The following is a 21499-nucleotide window of genomic DNA, read 5'->3' on the forward strand; positions in this document are numbered from 1 at the left end:
TTCTGTCAGGAAGAGGATAAGCCATGATGGGAACGAGGCCTGAGAAATAAGGAACTGAGAATAGCATTCCAAAGCCTTACCATCAACTGAGGTCTAGCAGTTAAGATTCATAGGTCAGAACAGAATTATGTCTATACCCAGAAGATGATTGGTTCAGTCTAAAAAAAAAAAAAAAATCCAGAATATCTGAAAATACTGCTCCTGTTTATAGGTAGCAATATTGAAGATTGGGATTGTTGCTGGGGTAAAATAGTCAGCAAGTTCATGTCACCTAGTTCAGCAAATAAAAATGAAGCTACTTCACTCCAAGTGTGAAATGTGGAATGGTAAAGAGCCTGAAATAACTAGAGAATTTATTTTCCTACTAACTTTTTAATATCCTCAACCCAACCAACAGAAGTAGCATCATTAGAACACAACTGAAGAATGGATTTCATAAAAACAATTTTATGAGAAGGCTCTGCCATCAGGGAGCATTAAGTATTATCAACCAGCAATAGCCCCAAAAGCAATGAACATACTAGCCAGAAGGGGCAAACATCTAATGACTTGTAATTTGCAGGTCAACCTTCTTTAGTGCCTCAGTGCCAAACTGCTGAAACTCAGTCAGTGAAAATACTATTATAATGGGGTTGAAAATGTCTTTGAATCTCAGTGTGGAAGAATTTGCGTCCACATCTAATCAAAACTAGCTAAAATTTATCAGAGTAATTTGATGACTGGAATTCTTCTCATTTGTTACTGGGAAAAGGAAAATTTTTCCAACTAAACTTTATGGGTGATGATACAAGGTTAAAAAAAAAAAAAAAAAAAAAAAAAAAAAAGCTTCTTAAGGACTGTACATAACCAGCTATGAAGCCAAACAAACTCAAACTTCAAACAAACAGCTATTCACATATGAACAGGACAGGACTGTAATAGCAACAACAAAAAAAATCAGTTCCTTTATCACCAGCTACAATGGACCTGCAATGTGACATTTTCAAATAGATTAAAAAAGAAACAAAACAATATACTGTAAAAGCACTTGCATTTTTCTACCATTAAGATGATCAAAAAGGCCACAAATCATCTTGTGCTACAGCCTAAATGAAAAAATTCTTTTGCTATAATATGTTGGTAAAATCTCTTTTTTAAACTTACTTGTTCTACATTTATATTTAATAAGATACAAAGTCAAAAGTCTAGCATTGTTATGATAAAAACAGAATTGAGTTAATAAACCATAATAGCTTGTATCATGACCTTTTCACATGTTCACAAAGAGCTTAAAATAAATCTCTGCAGTCACCTTCTTGATAGGGCAAGAACGAAATAACCAAAAGGTGTCTTCTCTGAATACACTACAAGAACACTGTCAAGGTACTTCCTTCATGAAACTTCAGCTTAGATCTGCTTTATGAAACCTTGCAGCAAACTACAATGATTAAGCAAATAAAAAGGCCTTTTGGTATCAGTAAGAGTCATATGAGTATATGGGTAGAGTTTAGGTAACTAATGATTGAATGCAGAAAACATATATGGGATGAAGGAAAGGAGAGGAACTTAACCTTTATGCTCACAATTGAAATTTAATCCAACCTTTAGTTTTGAAAGAAGATGTAATACATAGGCATTGCTTTTATTAATTTTGTATTAAATGTACATGAGAGTTAAGTGCATTTTCTAGACATCTAGGTATCTCAACATATATATTGGAAAACAAAGACTGTCTGAACACTATCAAAGCTTGAGATCCCAAGAGGAGGAAAATTGAACTGGTAAAAAGTACTTAAGGGTTATACACACTGTATTAAAGTTTTAAAGCTTTGGGATAAATGGAAGAGTAGCAGATGCAAAAAACAACAGGGGGCTGATTCTGTATCAAAGCCATAAAAATATACAGCCATTTTAATGGGCAATTATTCTTTGCATTTGTGCTCTGGTTTGAACGTGCATGAGCGCGCCATATGCCTCCAGAAAGGTGTGTGATCAAAATGGATGAGTGACTCTACCTCTCATCACTCCTAATCTCTCCTCCTCTGCACAAACTACCAGGCCATCTCCCTTCCAAAGTTTTCAAATATTTATGGTGAACAATTTTAATGCTACATTACGTTTGAATGAGTCTGTAGCTAATTTATTGCATGGTAACTTAACTGCTAGAAAAGCAGGAAGACACATGCACGCTGCTCCCATAGTTTAGGAGGATCCCTGCTGTAGAAACATTTTCCTAGTTTCTGGACTTAAAATTAAAAAAAATAATAGAAATAATTGGTAACATGATGAGGAAGATGGAAGAGAATAACCTAACCTATTGTACTATCTGCCATTTCAGGAACAAAATCAGGAATTTACCCTGAGGTATCCTGTGTAGTGAGCTTTCACTTGCAATTAATTGCACTAAGTTTGGCATTCTTAAAAAGAATTATAAAAAAAAAAAAAGATGTTAGGGAGGATGCCTCTATATCTCTGCTTTTAAATAAATGGTCTAAAGTTCACTGCAATTTGAGCTCCATTAATACATATTTTAACATAAAAAGACTTTTAAATGAGCTTATGTATATTTACATTCTTAAAATGCTAGAGAGTCAAACGACTATGTTCATAATGTTTAAAAATAACAAGCTGAGAAGACATTTTTTCCTCTGTCATATTTATTTTGCGAGAAGATTATCCCTAGGATTTAATTATGAGTTGACTGAATTCAAAGGATTTTTGACATGAATCTCAAATTCAGGCAGGCCTGGGCCCCTCTATTTCTTTCATTCACAATATATTTGTTTCTGAAACATTTTCTTGAAATTAATGAAAGAATCATTTCCTTACCATTGTACCAAAATGCATGTCAATATTAGACTCTGTTGTTTAGGAATGAATAAATCTGCATTTTGGACAAACTGTTTCTTACAGGACATTCTCATTTGAAATGCATTGAAAAGGAAAACAAAAATCTCTAATTAATGTACAAGTCTAATCACCATTCTCCACATGGAAGAGTAATTTTTCACTGTTCATTTGCTCAGTTTAATCTCAAAACTGACATAACAGAAAAGCAATGGCCTATAAATCTGCTCTCATTTGTTTCTTTAATATTCATATTCCACTGAACTACATCTGCTTGTTGCTGAAGTCTATTACAACATGCAAAAACGTCGATAAAAATATTATGGAAGGCAAGATGCATTTCTTCATGGCTCTGTATGCCATTTATTTTGAAAAAAATAACAATAAATGGCTCACGGATCGTCCCTCAGTTTGCTGCATGCTGGGCGATTAGTGATTAATTACCTTGCTGCAAATTGACATGGCACAAGGAAATTGACACAGACCTGATTAATTAACTTTTTATGTGAGACAGTTACTTACAAAACACTGCACACTGTAATTGAATACCTTTACTCAACACTATGCATAAAGTTTCAAGTCAAATCCAAATTAGCCCCAAATTTCTCTTAAATTTTATGATGTTTTAGAAAATAGTGAGCCCTGAAAGATTGCTTTTTTTTCTAAAAATAGCACATACTGAGAACTGCTTTAAAGATACCATTTTCAACTATTTCATCTTCACATACATGTAAAATAAAGACTGCAAGATTTTTCTGCAACAAATCTCCAACATAAGCAAACGCTCTCAAAAACATATAGTGTATTTTGGAAAAACAACAACAACAACAACAAACAAACAAAAACCTTCTATATAAAATGTTTATTCTTATGTTAAGAAGTAGGAGGACAATTACCTGGAGCAACAAAACTTGCTATTTGATTGCCTTTATCTTAAATTAGTCTCCAAATCTACTTGATCTGCTATCATAACAACAACTTGCACGTCAGGCTCACACTGATATTTTCTTGTAACTCTTTTAAGTATGGTATTATTCTCTTTTTGTGGCATCCTTTGTTTCATCTCCTCTGATATACAAATAAATAGATCAGCACTGGTGTTTATAGGTATTCATACCACTACTTTATTTTATTTTATTTTTTTTAATCAGAAACTCCAGTATATCACATGCTTCTTATACTGGACTGAATATGTGGCCTCCTAAATCCCACAGACTTGGGATTATTCTTAACACAAGAAACAAGTGGAGAATGTGGAGGAATAAAAAAAGAGATAACTGAGAATTGCAACTGATTTTTAAAAAGCAATTACACAAAGACATAATTTGTAATTATACAAGACTTTAAATAACAAGCAATAGTGTAATTGGTAGTCAAATTACTTTTGGTGTACTTAATCAAATAAGGTTATGGCATACTTCATATCCTAATGAATGATCTACATTTCACAAAAGAACCTACTAAAAGAAGAAAAGCTCTAAGTAAAAACAAACAACAAAATACCTAAAATGCAAAGAAAAAGAGACATTAGAAATCAGAGAAGCTCCATCTGATCTTAAACGAACAGACAAATGTGTAATGTACTAAAAATGTAGATGATCAAATTGCTCCGTAACTTCTCTTATGACAACTGTGTTTCTGGTTTTTGGGCTTTCAAAAATTCTAAGCAAAATCAAAAGGATACGGTTGTGGAAAACTAGATGAATATCATAAAGAGGTGCCAGAATTTAGTCATTTGATTGTTTAGGACAGTCAGTTACGTAGTAAGAAAGAAAATCGGTCTGGATGGCACGATTCTTTAGATTCTTTAATAATGGAAAGGTTTAAAATCTTACACGAGTCCATTAACTTTTTTTTTTTTTTTTTTTTTAAAGAAGGGAAATTCTAACATAACCTATAATGTTTTCAGAAGAAACGGAAGGAACAAAATTTACCTCATCCCATACTACTGCCATCTCTGATTATGTCTGAGCTCATATAGGTTGCTGCCTGTCCTAGGAATGCGCGATTGCTCAGTGGCTTAGGTATCCAAGGGAGGGAAACACAACAGAACTACTAAGCTGTGAAAAAAAATTGCTGTCAGGTCTTTTCTGAGGTTGTGGTCAATTTGGGCAAAAAGTGACAGAAATAAAACCAGTTTGTTGATCTAATGCTAGCCATAAGAGAGAAATAACCAAAGAGACAGAGATGCAAATTGTCATACAGATTTTAAATGTGTTAATACTACCAAAAAAGTGACATATAGGTTGAGGGAGGATTTTCCTAGATAAAACATGGTTTTAAGAGCCATGTTTTAATAACAACTGTCAGACAATGCAAGGAAAAGAGTGACACCAAAATAAGTCTTTGTTGAAATCAAATCTGACAGGCTAGGCCAAAACCTACTAAATTAACAACTTTCCAATTGCTTGACAGAATAACTTGATATATGGTCAACTGTGCTAGCTTGAATACTATAAATAAGTAACAGTATCCAGCATGCAGAATGAAAACAGCACCACAAAAACAACATAACTCTAAAAATACGGAATTTTTGCATACAGGATTCTACACTAAGGATGCTGTATACAATGTAACACAGATCCTAAGGCAAAAAAATGCTAAATACAGTTCACTATTCTCCTGTGTACTGAAAGGGCTAAGACTCAGTTCTAACCATCCAATTTTCCTAACAGGATGGTTACTCATGGTCCATAATTTAGGATATGTCTGATTTTTGCAATAGTCTTAAAACCAGCATCATTAAACAAATCATGCAAGAATGAATACAAATAGCAAGACACTTAAAAACAGACCTGAAGGAAGGAAAAAACTCATATTTATAGATGCTGGACAATACAGTTCACATACTGGTGACTTACTAGTCACCAATTAAGCTACTGATGTGCAGAAGGTAAAAGACATTTGTTCTGAAAACAGCTACAGAAGGGCAATATGCCATGTTACCAATAAATAAATAAATAAATAAAGAACAAAAAAGATTTTTTATTTCCAGTAGGAAACAAATCTGAAACACGGTTGTTTAAAGAACACCTTGAGTATCGGTTGTTATTTTCTGACTTGAAGAATCATACCTCATAGCACCACTAAATAAGAAAAATAGCACAGGAAACATCTAGATACTAATTTCTACATCACTAGCTGAGTAGACCATTGTAAAATAAGCTCTTTTCAGAGAAAGCAGCAAGAAATACAACAAGAAAGACAAGGAAGCTGCAGATGGATGGGTTTTATTTAAGCAGCAGAAGGGCACTTGAAACTAGCAAGGAGGTTCAGAAATTTTCTTTTACATTCCATCCTAGACATCTACATAAATTTTATCTCAACTATCTCGGCTGCTTCACAGATGTTCTTTATTAAGTATTGTGGTACATCTACATTTCACCAGAGAGGAGAAGGGACAGCTAGAAGCAGTCGCTGAAGAGTTAGCTCACTGCCAATTCTGAGAAGTCTAATTTTACTTTATTACATAACTGTATCTGAATAACCGGTGATGAGACAGCTGATATTGCAATTAATAGTTCAGGAGCATCCTGGTTATGCTTACTGCTGAACCAATCTGCCAAAAATTCTTTTAAGTTTCTGAGAAAACAAGGAAGCTGTTGCCCTGTATGTTGAATTTTATATAACTAGCCTTCCCTCCAAATGACAACTGTCTACTCTAACATTTGCAACAGAATTTACAGCATTTCAATTTCTTCTGGATAAAAGGGCCTAATAGAATCTCTTTAGCACTACCACAAAGTTACTATTAGAGGAATTTCTTTATAATACCTGATTTTATGTTAAAAACATATTTAACATGTGCAGCTGTGCCTCCTGTTATGCCTCAGAGCAAAATCAGTATAATCTTTCCTCTATTAAAAGTACTGAGAAGATGCCCTTTCTTTACTGTGGGCAGAACCTACCTGGCCTGTCTATAGTACACTTTGTTTAAAGCATTCTCACAGAATGCTGAATAAATTCCACGATTTAAAAAAAAATATGTCAATAGCACCTCCTGGTCTCCTGTATTTATTCTCTTCTTGTATAGTTTGTGAATGTGTTTCCCAGACTTTTCTTGTGTGAATATTTTTGAGAAAACATTAATCCATTTTTCAACTGGTGGCAGAGATTCAAATTAAACACATATTTTGGAACCGATTACATTCAAATAAACAGCAGTGTACATAAATGAAACTGCTTGCCGAAGGAAAGAATTGTTTTCCTACAGCAGAACTAAAAAGTCGGCATAAATAGTCTTCGAGCTGTTCAAACATTTAATTTTCAAACAGAAAAGGCTTTATAGAAGCAATGAAAATAGTGTTATATACATGATGTTATAAATAAATAAAACCATTAGGACTTCACAATCTGATTAGAAAACTTTACATGCAACACCAACAGGTTGAGTGTAGCTTGTCTCCACTGCAACACCAATGATGGGATTTCCCAGGATACCACACACTTAAGCAAAGAGGAAGCTGGCGACAAGGACTAGCTTTTAGCATGTAAGGAAGAGTTTAAAAGGCAAAGCACCAAATCCAGTAATATCAGCAAACCACACTCTTCTGATACAAGTATGCAGTGCTCCCCATTCAGACTGTGCCACAGAAAAGGTTTTCATCTTCCTATCATCAATGACTGCTTCCGTTTGCTGTTTGCAATTCATCGCCACAATTATGAGGGCAAATAGAAAAAGCTAGGATTGCAAAAATCAAAGGTTTGCAGAAAATTGTCTAATAATAGGGCATAATTCACTTGATTTTTCAAGCCAAAGCATAAACTCGTGATTGTAGTTTTCCGAAGTGCAGCCTGCAGAGCATAGTATGGCTTCTTCCCTGCACTAAAGCAGCAACAGTACAAAATGACAGATTTTATCATAGCCAAATACATGTAGTAATGCTTAACAGCACTCTGCAGGATTTCCATTCAAAATCAGTATTATACACTGCAGAGCTGTTTTGAAAAATGAAACATGACCTTCAAAAAAAAAAAAAAAAAAGTTCCCTGTTCTTATTACAGGGAATGCATGACAGCTAAGGTTGACTAGACTTCCATAAAATATGACTATCTTATTTGATAATATAAGGGAGGAAATCCAACTGCATTTAGCATTCCAGTAATAGGTGTGACAAATTTATTTAAATCCACCACCCTCTTGATTTCTAACAAATATCTGTAACATTTATAGTCATTAAAGCTCCTTACCATGCAAAAGATGGCTCTCCCACCCTCTCAACTCTCTCATGCTTTTACCTCTCTTTTTCTCTAAGTCTCTCCACAAAATATACTTTTAAAATTCTTATTGTCCCCAGTACTCTCCTCAGGCAACTGTTACCCCTTGATGACTCAAAATCCTTATTCCTTAAAAATAACAGTAAAAAACTCTACACAAAAATTGTGGAAACACTAAGACCTATGCTAAGTCTGTCTGATGAAAATATCTGAATTTAGAGCAGTTTTTATGGTAAAGTAAGTACAGGTCAATCCAGACTGGGGTATGTCAGAAATAAAATAATAAAAAATAAACAGAAATGGACAGGAGCACCTAAACTTAAGCTGCATAGAGTCTCAAGGTAATATTGTCCTACTATTTTACTTTTTTACATCGTTACTACATAGTAATCTTTCTGGCACTAAAAATATCACAGAACATACTATAAATATCAGAGCTCTCACTTCAATCCATTAGTGCCATAGAAAAAAAATAATTTTAATGGAGACTATACATAAAAAAAACCAAAATGTCCTTATAGCATAGTTTATCCTTTAAGCTTCTGCTTTAGATTTACTTCTCCATGGGCATGTAATGGATAACTTACAATCATTAGCACAGTTCAGGGAGATTTTTAATGTGAGCTCTAAAGCAATGGAACACAGTCCCCTGATTTGCTTTAAAAGAACTTAAGCATTAAAAATAATTCCTGCCAAAAATGTTACAAGAGTAAGGGTTTCCAGGGAATTTTTGGAATCAACTGCCTTCCCACCTTTCAAAAACATCTTATCTTTGCCTTGTTGTTTTTTGGTTGCTCATAAGCTAAAATCCCAGGGCAACATAGTTTATTGTTTTAATATCTGTCTGACGCAAAGCAAAAGTATTCTCTGGTGAGTGCTTCTCTGTCATATGTATTTCTATGAAAGGAATATCAAGACAAATAAGATGTTCTGGGGCATATCATGGGATTATGGATTTGGCACTGACAGAATTCTGTTTAAAAAGAGTCAGAAAGCCAAGTACAAAAAATATTATCAGCATCGATATTTTGCGGATGGAAACTCAAAGAGCACAGAGTATTGAATATTTCAATTAATAATAGTTTACACTGTTTATTATAGTATGAATAGCCCACGAATGGAAAAACAAAATGAGAGGAAAAATAATATTCTTAATTGAAACAGTTAAAATAGTAGAATTCTTTTCTAATTATACAATGGACTGTGAACTTACTTTGTATTAATTAAACTCAATTTAATGGCATTTTCTATACTGAAATGAATAACCAGTGATCTGAAAATTCATTTAGACCATTAGATTAATTACAGAAATTGATGAAAGTTTTATCAGACAATTACATAAAGAACAAGAACAATATGGGACTGATTTATAAGCATTTGTACTACTTAAATCATTTTTGCCAAATTCCACTACTACTTACAAAAATTGCTATCAATATATCAATTAAAAAATAGGCTGTCAACTTCATTTGCCCTTGTACATAAAATAAATATCTGACTTCTACACTTCACATTTTTCTTCTTTTAATTCTGTCACTTTATTGCAATGTTAGAGACCTAAAGCTGACCTGAAAAACCTCACTCTTCCAACCTGAATTATTCTATGAGTGTGACCTTTCATCTTCCTTCTTCTCCATGCTTTGGCACCTCTGTTTTAGCTCCAAATAACTTCAGTTTAATTCACATTATCAAGCACCTTGACATTATAGGCAAATGGTGAGACTAGACACTTAGTAGTTTTTGGAAGTCCTTGCATAAATTTAGCTTAATATTTTTGCTCTTTTAAACTTACACACACTGCCAAAATAATGTCCTTTAATGACAGTGATACAGAAATTAAGCAACAGAACTTTTTCTTCTTTTAAATCTTCCTCTGGTGCAGCAGGGGAATTCTCACATACCGTTCTTCAAGTGGCTTCACTTTGGAAACATCCCAACATTTTTCTGCTTGAATTTTTTATTAGTCATTACACAGAAATTTTTTCAGGAGTTTAAAATTTCCTGTAGAAGCAACTGGCCTAAAACAGGTGGAAACAGAAAGGACCTATAGCAGTTACATGTGGGCAAACTCTTGGATCCATTAAGTTTCCATGTAGCAGGGCTGAGGTATCATGGGATTCTGGGAAGCAAATCCTTACTACCGTGTTAGGCCTTGGTGTCCTACAATCTCTATTTTCTGGAGATTTATCTTTCCAGTTCTTGTCTACTTTTCTGTATTAGAATGATGATGATGAAAAATTTAATAGAAACCAATCTATTCTTGGGATGTCAACGCTATGGGAAACAGCAGGAACTGAGATGAGACCAAGAGCTTCCTTACTTTTGGTGCTCAGAGTCAGGCAAGTAATCTGCCCCACCAAGGGCACATTTGCAGGCTGAATCTATGCTTTCTACATAACAAATTATCCACTCTCAGAATATGAAAAGCTGCAAATGAAAAGCTGATCCAGTTCCCATCTTCTGCTTCAGCAGAAGAGAACAGATGAGGCATGAGAGACTATTGCTACTGATTTGTTCCACTGCTTGCAGGAGAAACAGCTCATTTCTTTCTGTATTATGCAAAGGGCCAGAAGTGATAGGAGGAAGCGGAGCCATCTTTCCATCTCCTGACATATTCACAGGTGTAACTAATCATTATACAGGGAAATGGGGTACTGCAAATATTTCCTGGGGAAATGCAACAAGCCAGGTGGGAAAGGGCAGCTCCAAGAGACACTCTTCTTTCTGGCTAGCTCAGGAATTGGGGATCAAGTGTCAAAAGCCAATGCTAAAGCTGCCGAGTGGCCAATAAAATGAGAAGGCCAGAAGCTAAGTGAGAAATAAAGCCAAGCAAATCAAGCAAAAATCTTTTCACAACCATAGTTCATTCCATCCTTCCTGACAGAAGTCAACTTAAAAGCAAAACAAGAACAATCAAAGTAAAGAAAACATTTCTCCAAATGGAGACTTTGCAAATACCTGAAGATGCTTAAGTATCATTAGCATAGAATGAAATCCAAACCTCTCAGCTCGGAAAATCACAGCTGGCTCTTCCATTTCCTTCAAGTGACACAGATTTGAAACCTCTTACTTATTTCAGGGAGAGCTGTTCTGAAATATTACACAGTAACAAAAATGGCAACAGCAAAACATATAATTTAAAAATTGCTGAAATATGAGGATTGCATTACTGTTGTCAAGGTCAGATGGTGATAGTATAAATAATAGTATTCTAGATTTTAACATTGATTTATCAGTTTTCTTCTCAATACTTTAAATCAAGCATGGAGCGTAGAAGAAAATATTTAAAATAATAATAAAAGAATATAAATGAGTCAAGACAAAACTCAAAATGCATTCCTATTCAGTTCTTTGTAGAATTCTTTGTTCATTTCTTACTGAAATGTACCAATTTTATACCTTCATTGAAACTTTTTTAATAAGGAGAAATTTAAAAAAAAAACTAATTACAATGAACTACAATCATTAGTGATTGTAATAATTTCATATTAGCAGGAGTTGTGACCCTGTAAGGGAAGCTATATTTTGACAATACAAAATTCTATTCCTAATGTTAAAAAAAGAATCCTGACTTGCAGATGTGCAGATTCAACCAAGGTGCAGCAATTTCTCCTGAAAGGACCCTGACGACTTCTGTTATGAAATTGTGCACTACACATTGCCCAGTGGGAGACAGAAAGGCAAAGTCTGTTTTCTTATCTTTTTGACATAATTAAGAGCAAACAGGTGTTTGTTAGGATATTGTTATTCAAGCTGCAGTACTACACCATAAGATTTTTCCAAGGGATTGATTCCTGAGAAACAGTGGAAACAAAGAACGTAGTTTAAAGACACAGTGACTATCTAGGAATTTAATAAGAATGGAAATATGCAGCAACCTCAGACATAATTTCTTTAGGGTAGAACACAGTGATATTATAGGAGCGTAAGGGTACACTTAAGAAAGGTTTTATTTAGAGTGAATTACAGAAAACATCTGCCCCCCGCCTCCATCCTCACGAAGGCTCCCTAACAGAGAAATGAATCAGCTGCTTGGATAATTTTCTAGGGAGAGATGCAACTGTTTGGAGCATTAAAGATAAAATGGAATAATAAACTAAACACCTACAGTAGGGAACCGTCCTCCTGAGTTACACAATAATTATTTCCTCTCTATCTTACCACAAGATTCAAAAGAAAAAAAAATCTTGTTTGGGAAAGGTGTCATAGTACAAAATATTCTGGGAAGCAAATTAAAATTTCATTAATAATTTCAGTTTCAATTTAAAACACTTCATACACTTAATTACTTTACTATGCATCTCCGATTTGAAAGTATCTCACATATTTATACTATAAAAGTGGTAGCTGTGAGGATAATGCTGTTCACAGACTTAAAAGAGTTACATGACTGTAGAGCTGATCTCTGTAGAGCTGGAACTCCTTGGTCCTCATTCCTGGTTTTAATCGGTAAGATAAATTAATTAATTTGACAGTCTAATGGTGTCTTAAAGAGCAGAATTCCATTCTACAGTGAATACAGTGTTCATAAAGAGCATATCAGATCATTTGCTGAATCAGATGCTGCAAAATGTTTTCTTTACAGGAAAACTGCTAAGGGTCCTCCCCAAAACGATGCTGCTCAGCCTGATGCAGTGAGCAGCCATGGACAGGACTTTCTGGACCACAACAAGCAAAAAGAGATTCTTATTGAGTGGTTGGCGAGGCGTATCTGGTTCCAAAGATCATTTCAACAGTCACTACATAGAACATGGTGATTTTTATCATCTTTGGACACTTCAGACATTTCCATATCACAATCACAATTATTATTCATTCAGCTACTTTTTCATTAGACTAGACTTCAGAAACAGTATCAGTGTATCAGAAGTGGTATCAGTATATCAGAAATGGTATCAATAACTCCAGTTTCATTTGGAAACATGCATGGTCTCAGCTTGTATTTGCTGATTTTTATTAGGCCAATTTCTTAAAATGCAAAATGCCCCTACTTTCATTTTCTTTTCCCTGCTACAATCAAACAGCCAGCAAAGTACAAGAGTTTTTAGTTATTAATTACAAATTATGACCAGAAAGGAATACTTACTTCAAATTAATCTTCTACACAAAACACAGAGTGCACAACAGTGCTGGATTATACAGAGCCTCACTGTTGTTGTAGAACATTTGAGCATTACTGCAGAACAGTGCAAACATTTGGAGATGCAAACAAAAATCGCGAGTTATCCGTTAGCATTACTTATCAACGTCACATTTACCGTAACGAGCTATGGGGAGCATTTACAGTTTTAGGGGGTCGCATTCACATCGAGACGCTTTTGTCACAGAATAAAAGTAGAGCCGTAGCACTAGCTTACTTGTGGATGTGTATACTAGAGAACTGGGGGCACTGTACACGGGAGATCCCTCCTGGTTTGCCTGGCACAGCAGCACCCTGCCTACAAGAAAGAGAGAGAGAGTGGTATCTGCTCAGGAGCTGCCCGCATTCCCGCGGCCACGCGGGCGTCCTGCCGCCCGCACGAGCCCCCGCCAGCGCCGGGGCACGAGGAGCGAGGCCGCCATGTCCCCGCGCGCCAGGCGCCCCGCTCGCGCGCCCGCCTCGCCCCAGGCGCCACCGCAGCGGCACAACCAGCATTGCCCTGGGAGCGCCTCGGAGCCGCGGCCTCCGGAGAGGAGCACGGGACGCAATGGCCCTAGATACGGGGAGTTCAGGATTAAAAAAACACAATGAAACATGGGAAAATAAACGATAAAAAAGCCTAAAACTGTGAAAAGTAATAACCAAAGCAATAAAGTGATGCTTCTGTGGTGAGTTTTCATTTTGAAGGAATGACTGAAGTTTAGATTATTTCTTGTTTTTTAAATGAATTTAAGTCTAAGGCTTTATGATTTCAATGTCATTGCCAATAAATAGATTTTAGCATCACGAGCCAAATGTTGCCTGGTATCTGATGCTCACAGAACCAGCTGTACTTTCACCCTGGAGAAAACCCTTCCCCATTTGAGGAATATAGGCCATCAGGAAGATCAGATCCTGCCTTTTTTTTTTTTTTTTTTTTTTTTTTGTGGATGTATTCACATACTTCAAGCTCTTAGGCTTTGTGAATCAGACAGTTTCATACATATTATATTCACTTGAAAATATTTGACATAAAAAGAGAAGTTTTGCATTAACTTATTAACTGCATTGTTAAACAGATTTGAAACAAATAAAATTTTGCAGGGATGACAAGGTTAATTGCAAATGACAGGCATATTTCCCATGTACTATTTGAATATTTACCAATCCTCAACTTTTTTCAGTCACCAGACTCCTGTTCTTTCAAAAGATGTATTAAAATGTTTTCCACCAGGAACCCTTTCTTTAATTATTATTTGAGGCTTGTCAGTAGAAAACACATCTAGGACATAAGGACTAAGAAAATAATTCCTATGATTGATGCAAATTTGCTAGGTCTGAATATTAGAAATCTAAGGAAAGATCCCATTAGACTTCTAACCTTCCCAGACCACAGCATTAAATGCTCACTCTTTTCAGTCTTCCACTACTAATCTGAAAGGCAAAATAAACTAAAAATATATAATTCTTGTTAATTAAGACCATATGTAGCTCACTATACCTGTATTGGAAAAAATTAATCAATCTTGATCAATCAATCTCTCCCTTGAAAAAAAAAATTTGTGAGTAGCAGCTTCTAAGTAAATGAACCTATGGAAACCCTGAAAACAAGCATTACTTCCAGGCTAAAAAAATCAACAAGACCTGTAAACCAACTTGACAATGAAAATGTGTACACTGAAATATGGATGCATTTAACAGCAAAGATGCTTCAAAACTTGTGCCACCGCAGAAGCCCTGAAATTAAAGAAAGTTGAACGTATATAGGAGCCCATCCTATCAAGTGAAATGCAAAAAGTAATTATTAAAAATATTAATTTACAGGAGTCTTTACAAAACATTTAACTGTAACAACTTCAAGTAAATGTAGTAAATACAGAGTTTTTTTTTTTTTTAATTAAAGGTTGTACTTTATTTGCATTATTAAATTAACTTCTAGACAACCCTTTACTTGTTCCAGAGCATGCAGTTAGAAATGTTTTGCTAATCTTTGTAGCTAACATTTGCATTGATTTTTTTTTTCTAATTTCATCTTATGAAAATCTAACTCCTGTTACTCTAATTTGAAAATACTTCAGTACAGGTTATCCTTATCCATGCTACTAGCATTTACTTAAGCAGTTGCACCAAGCTTTCTAACTATATTACCACATTCTGCCTTTGAATTTGTACAGTAGTTTAACATAAACATGTAAAACACCCTTATTAGATATATTATATATTATATTAAGTTTGAAAAATAGGGAACTTTTAAAATTCAGCTTAGTAATAAAGTGAGATTTCCATTGCAGCTTATTCTTGTGTTCAAAATATTTAAATTGCATTAATAGAATTGGGGAAAGATTAAATTATTTACAATAAAATCTGTATAAACCTCAGAACACTGAAACAACTTTAAATCCCCAATAGAAATAAAAAAAGCTATTTTTCCTCTAGAATTATAGCATAACAGAATGGGTTACACGATAGCACTGTGGACAAGAACATACTTTTCCAAGTCAGAAATGTTTGCATTCATACTTCTCCTCCTGCAATGCTTTATCTATAGCCCCAGACCCTCCTGCTTGCTTAGGTCCTCTGTGAAGCACTGAGACAAGTAGAAAAACTGGTTTCCTACATCACTGAGAAATACTTCACCTATGGGAAAAGCACCCGGGTTCAAACCAAGCTCTGGGTACTCTTCTGAAGATGACCGGGATTTTGAGCTCTATTTAGCGTAGAGCCACCTGTCTTGTAAGAAGGGAATAAGTGTGCAAACATTTTCAGTGGGAGAGATTAATCTAGGCAGTATCTAGGGTTGATCTACATGGGGTATTAATGCACAGGTATCTAAAATCAGAGTTACAATTTATAAGAGATGTAGGTTACTACATCCAAGGAGAGTTACTGAAGAATAAGCTCACGCCCTAACTTACTGTGTGCTCAGCTCCTTAGACAAAGAAGCTCTTCTTTATACACACTAATTCTACAGTGTTATCAGTAAGAGTTTCTTACTGCTTTTAGCAAGGAAGCACCAGTTCATACATTTTATAACAATATTTACAAAACTAAAACACACAGGAAAGTGAATGAAAGCTAAAAAGAATATTTATGTCATGATGTTTTGCATACATTATTACAGCATGTTAATTTACATCCCTAATCTAAACACTGCATTGTTTATTAAATTCAGTGATCGCTCTTTCATTTCCTTTTCCCCAATCCAAGAGGATGGTACAAAGCCCAGTCTTCCCGTGTTGGTTCTCTGTCCTTCTGATCATTGTTTTTCTTTGTACTCTTTGCAACTGTTCTTTCTCTACTTTCAATTTTTCTTTCATACACAACGTATGAAAAAACAAACAAACAAAAAACTGAAACAGAAGGCTACATCTTTCATGAACATGTCAGGAAATTTGCTATTGTTTTCCAACATCCTCACAAACAACCAAGGGCAGCTCTTGATTTGCCATTCCAAAGTGTAAGACACCGCTAGCTTTTCTAGCTGGAAATAGCCGTCTGTGCTGGTCTGAAACACTGTTCTGTGATGGATTATTTCAAGGGCGTGACAGAAATGGATCAGAAACACCTAAGCCAAAGGCTGTTGTTGTACAATAACAACGTATGTTAGCTTGTATTACCCCATCTGACCAGGGAATTTAAGGAGAGCCCCTAACTTTACCTGGTGCTCCTTGGGTAAGTACTCACTGAAGCAATCACCCTTGCCAACTTAGTCCTACAGTACGTGAAATCCACTCAGTTATTCATTAACCTATGTGTATGTGTCTATCAATAAGCTCTATCTTAAAAAATGAAAATCTGCTTTCTATATAAATTCTTCATTGACTTAACGAAAAAAAAATAAATAAAGACTTGAGGATCTCCCAGACATTTTATGATATCTCTTACTTCAAACATTCTATTCAAGACGCTTGTTTTCATCCCACCCTAAGCGCACGGCATATTACACCAATCCTTCCCACATGCTTTGCTCATCAGGCCCTTACAGTAGGAGCTTTCTGGGGAACAGACCTCTCCCTGCTGCTACGTGTGCTTAGTGTCCAGTGTACTAGTGTGCATGTTGGGGTTGTAATTGCTTATATGATTTGGGAATAATTTGGATGAGCAACAGATTTTGCAGCTTTGGCAAAAATTATGTGTGAGATTCACTCAACCCCTGTTTTGGTATCATTTGGATGAGCAACATATTTTGCAGCTTTGGCTTCTTCTGTTATACATATATATATGCGTGTGTGTGTGTGTGCACGTGTGCATGCATACATATATATGTGTACATATATGTATATATGCACACACACCACCTAACATTTCTTGCCTCACAACATGGTTTGTTGCTTTAAAACTTTAGCCATTTTCATCATGGAAAAGTTGAGCTGCATATCTACCTTCGATATGTTAAAATTCTCAGACTGCCTTATGAAGGAAAATGGGCCACAGTCATGTATCTGCCCAATGTATAAGGACAGCAATATGAGGAGAACAAACCCTCTACCCTGAGCACAAAAAGTAGTTTCACCTTTGCCATGCAAGAATTATATTTTATCCTCTCATATTGTGTCAAAATACTTTTTTCCTATGTAAAATATCTATTTCCCTACACCAATAAATCCAACATTCAAAAACCTATATGGGCTTATTAATCCCTCAGTTCTATTCTCTTACTGCAATGCCTGTTCTTAATTTAGACATAAAAATTATTCCAAGTTACAAGCTATATTTGAGAACATAAAAGAGGAAAAACTGAATCATCATGCATAATCCTTACTTTAGTTAGCCTGTTTCTTCCCCTAGACCCATCTAGATTCCAGAATTGCAGGAGAATATATATGAAAAAAGGCATTACAATGCTTCTAAACTTTCCAAAAAGTTCTTTTTTTTTTCCTAGAAGCAGCTCAATGCTAAAAGATTTTCCCAAAATGTGTTCACAAAGGGAATCTGCCAGCTCAAAAGCAAGGATTACGTACCGCTATAAAATACAGCTTAATCTCACTTATGTTCACAAATAAGTAAACAAAAGAAAATTCATTATTTTGAAATTTACTTTCAATAAGTACTATGAAAGCATTGTTCTGCTAAAATATTGATGATTCTGTAATCCAGTGACCAAAAGCAGCAAGGAAAAGTAGAAGAAGAAAATAGAAAAATAAAGCTGTTTTTTATTCAGTTCAATTATATTAACAATATTATACTTCGCATTTCAGAACGGTTTGTCTGCCTGCCTGTCTATCCTAACCCGTGGATCTTTCCAGCTTTGTTATTCTACCAAATCAGAGGAATGCATTCCTCTCCATAACTGCAGCTAACTTTTCTAACATAGCAAATACCCATCCAAAGACTGAACAAACAAGTGTTTTGGTTGTCACCTTCCATTTCATCTTTAACTCTCCTTTCAGAGAGTCTTAGAAACTGCTCTTTTTTTGTTGGTTTTGTTTTCCTTATATAATCTTATTTAGTATTTGAGTTTCAGTCTCACTTGTAATTTATTAGGCATCTAACGCAGTCTTAAGAGCCTGGACCTCAGGTGCAGACAGCGTGGATGCCAAGACTAAGCCAATATTGTCAAGCAGTTGGTGGGACCGTATCAGTAGATATAATGAACTGGCCTCTCAAACGGCATCTCTGGCATCTCACACAGTCTGAAGGGTTTCCTCTGGGCTGGACTTGCCCGGTCCTCTGAAGCAGACAGTCCCACCATACCTGATACTAAGCTCTCAAAGGCCAACCTGGTCTGAAAGCTCCTATCTCCTTGAGGGGACACTTGATGCTTAGTGTGCACATGCTGCAAGGCTTCCAGTATGGTTTCTTGAAAAAAGAACCTATTCCTTTTACACAAAAATGTTCTGCAAACCAAACCAACACATATAACATATTAACAAGAGGAGGCCAGAAAGACATTTGGGAAAAAAAAAAAAAATCTCAGTATTATGCTTATAATCACACAGTTTTAGACTGTCATATATATTTCATCTGTCACTAATCAGGAAGCCACAGAACACATTTTGCTAACCCCTAGAATGACATTTTAAATAAGAGAAGTCCAAATATTATTTTTTTCTTGAAAGTTTCTCTTACAGAGTAAAGCAATTATTTAACTTTCTTTATAGCCCCTTAAAAATTAATTAAACCCACATTAAAAATAAATGAACAAAGAAGTTAATGAACAAGAAGTTCTAAGTGCTGTAATGACAAAGGTCAATATAGCTCCTGTTTAATCAGAATGTTGTCCTTTGTCGTATTAGCAAAAGTAACACTTAAAAATATGAAAGAGGAAAATCTGAGAGATTACAACCAAAATTTTTACACCAACTTTTCTACATAAGTATTAGGCTTCCTCTGTATTTCACCTTTATAGTACTGAGAAATTCTTCATACTTTAAGCTGAAGCAAAAACATCTTCTGTCATTCTGACTCCGGTGATAATGTCTCAAGCCTGAATAAACAGCAGGGATGGCAGCACTGTCTTAGTGAAGATCCTAAGATAAGATTTCTCGTACACATGATTTTTCTAACAATGATTAATCTCAAAAAAATTTCTAAGTGCAGCTCTAACAATTGTCAAGTGTAAGAGCCTCCTTAGCCATCATACTCAGTGAGAAGAGTGATAAATGGCATTGACAATAGGGAGATGCTACTACCAACTAGAGGAAACAGCAGAAAATAAAAATGAACAGATGATACAGAGGAGTCAATACAGCCAAAATTAGAAAAAAAAACAGTGATTGTAAGAATGAGTATAATTCCTTTATGAAGTGCTTACATTAAATAAGAAGAGAAGAGTGACATTACTGGGGGAGATGGGAAGGAGGGAGGGGGCCTACCAAGTCCAGTAACCTGGTTGTGCTTGCCTTGATAAGAACAAAATCATTTGAATTCTTGTCTGAGAAGGAAAAAATAAATTAAAAATAAAAAATAAAAGAGTAGTGCTCCCTGATGTTTGGAAAAAAAATATTATCTTTCCAGCTTCCAAAACAGGCAAGCCTTTTCCACTAGGAAGACAGTGCAGTACTGGATTAGGTCACCCAAACTAAGTCTTGAATCAGCATCTTTGTAGATGTAGGCAGAGCCATGAATGACCTGAGCTAGCATCGGTGCTACTCCTGCTTCAGAGAGGAAATTGGACTGTATGATGTCCAGAAGTCTCTCCCAACAAGCATTTCTATGATGCCAGCTTGAAGAGAAAAGCAAGCTTTTGAGTTAGGACGTCAGAATAAGGAAAGGCATCCTGCTACCTTTTCTTTTGTTCTGGCCCTATTTTCTCCCTTCTTACAATGCTTATTTAAATAGGCTTTTTCTGTTCTGCTTTCTCCATCTCAGAACAGCCACTGTAACAATTCTGTACTTTGCCTCCCTTTGCAGCCATGCCAATTCTATCAACTTTTGTTGGCATTGCTGTGTCACCCCAGTATATCCTTCCTGTAAATACAGCAACAACTGATTTGACTTTTGGAAGCATTTTCAGCTCCAGAGTTCTGGCCTCACTGGTGAATCATATGAAGCTGCTGATACTGAAAACTGGCATCACACAGGGGCTACAATACTGATTTATGCTTACCAGCTGCAAAGACAGGCTGATTTGCAATAAATAAAAACTACATCTACAGGAGACTTTTTTCTTCTTTAAAAAAAAAGAAAAAGCAAACAAACAAAAGCCCAAAGCATCTCCCTCTCCCAACCTCTTCTCCCTTTTGCAAGAACTCCAACTTTCAGTAAATACCCAGTTTGTGTTTTTTTTTTCCCACATACTATCTGTGCACAAGGTCATAAGCCAATATCAAGTGACACCTCCATACCAGAGCATGATTAAACTTCCCGAAATTTTACACTAAAGAAATAAAAATTCCTTTCTTACCTGTCCTCTGTTTTCTGTGACAAAGCTGAAACTATACTAGGAAATATCTTGAAATAATCAAGTGTACAGAATTTCTTTGGGAGATCAGAGGAACAGGATCAGAACTTTCTGCATGCTGTGTTATTAAATATACAATCCAAGCAGAAGAAACATCTTTAAAAAGCTAATACTGACAGAATCCATGATTTTCTCTTAAAAATTTGCAGTCTTCAATACAATGATAAATATATGTCAATTAGCCTTGCCCCAGATTGAAATGTATAGCCAATTAACTGAATTAATCTTTCACAAAATAACAGTCATTGGCATTATTCTTTGCATAATCCTTGTTTAGTTTCCATAATGGTATACATTTTAATGAAAAGCTGATTATAATGTAACATAAGGCATAATTAATTCTGGAAGATTTTTTGTGTAAATAGCTAGTACAGATGCTGAATTCCATTTTCTACTGGCTTTATTAATTTTTCATAAATATTTCGACTATAATG

The 21499-nt window shown here is 35.3% G+C and overlaps 1 protein-coding gene across 24 annotated transcripts in view; it reads right to left on the reverse strand.

Annotated features, from left to right (window-relative positions):
* RBFOX1 (RNA binding fox-1 homolog 1) overlaps positions 1–21499 on the reverse strand; it is a 950329-nt gene that overhangs the window by 48786 nt on the left and 880044 nt on the right. For all 24 annotated transcript variants that reach the window (XM_088523038.1, XM_088523037.1, XM_088523031.1 and 21 more), the window contains one exon: positions 13401–13481. In XM_088523038.1, the coding sequence (XP_088379164.1) occupies positions 13401–13481 (81 nt within the window). The remainder of the gene's footprint in view (positions 1–13400; positions 13482–21499) is intronic.

Source organism: Tinamus guttatus, unplaced genomic scaffold, assembly GCF_059628265.1.
Source record: "Tinamus guttatus ecotype Peru unplaced genomic scaffold, ASM5962826v1 Tinamus_guttatus_pri_ptg000172l, whole genome shotgun sequence".
In the NCBI taxonomy this organism is placed as follows: domain Eukaryota; kingdom Metazoa; phylum Chordata; class Aves; order Tinamiformes; family Tinamidae; genus Tinamus; species Tinamus guttatus.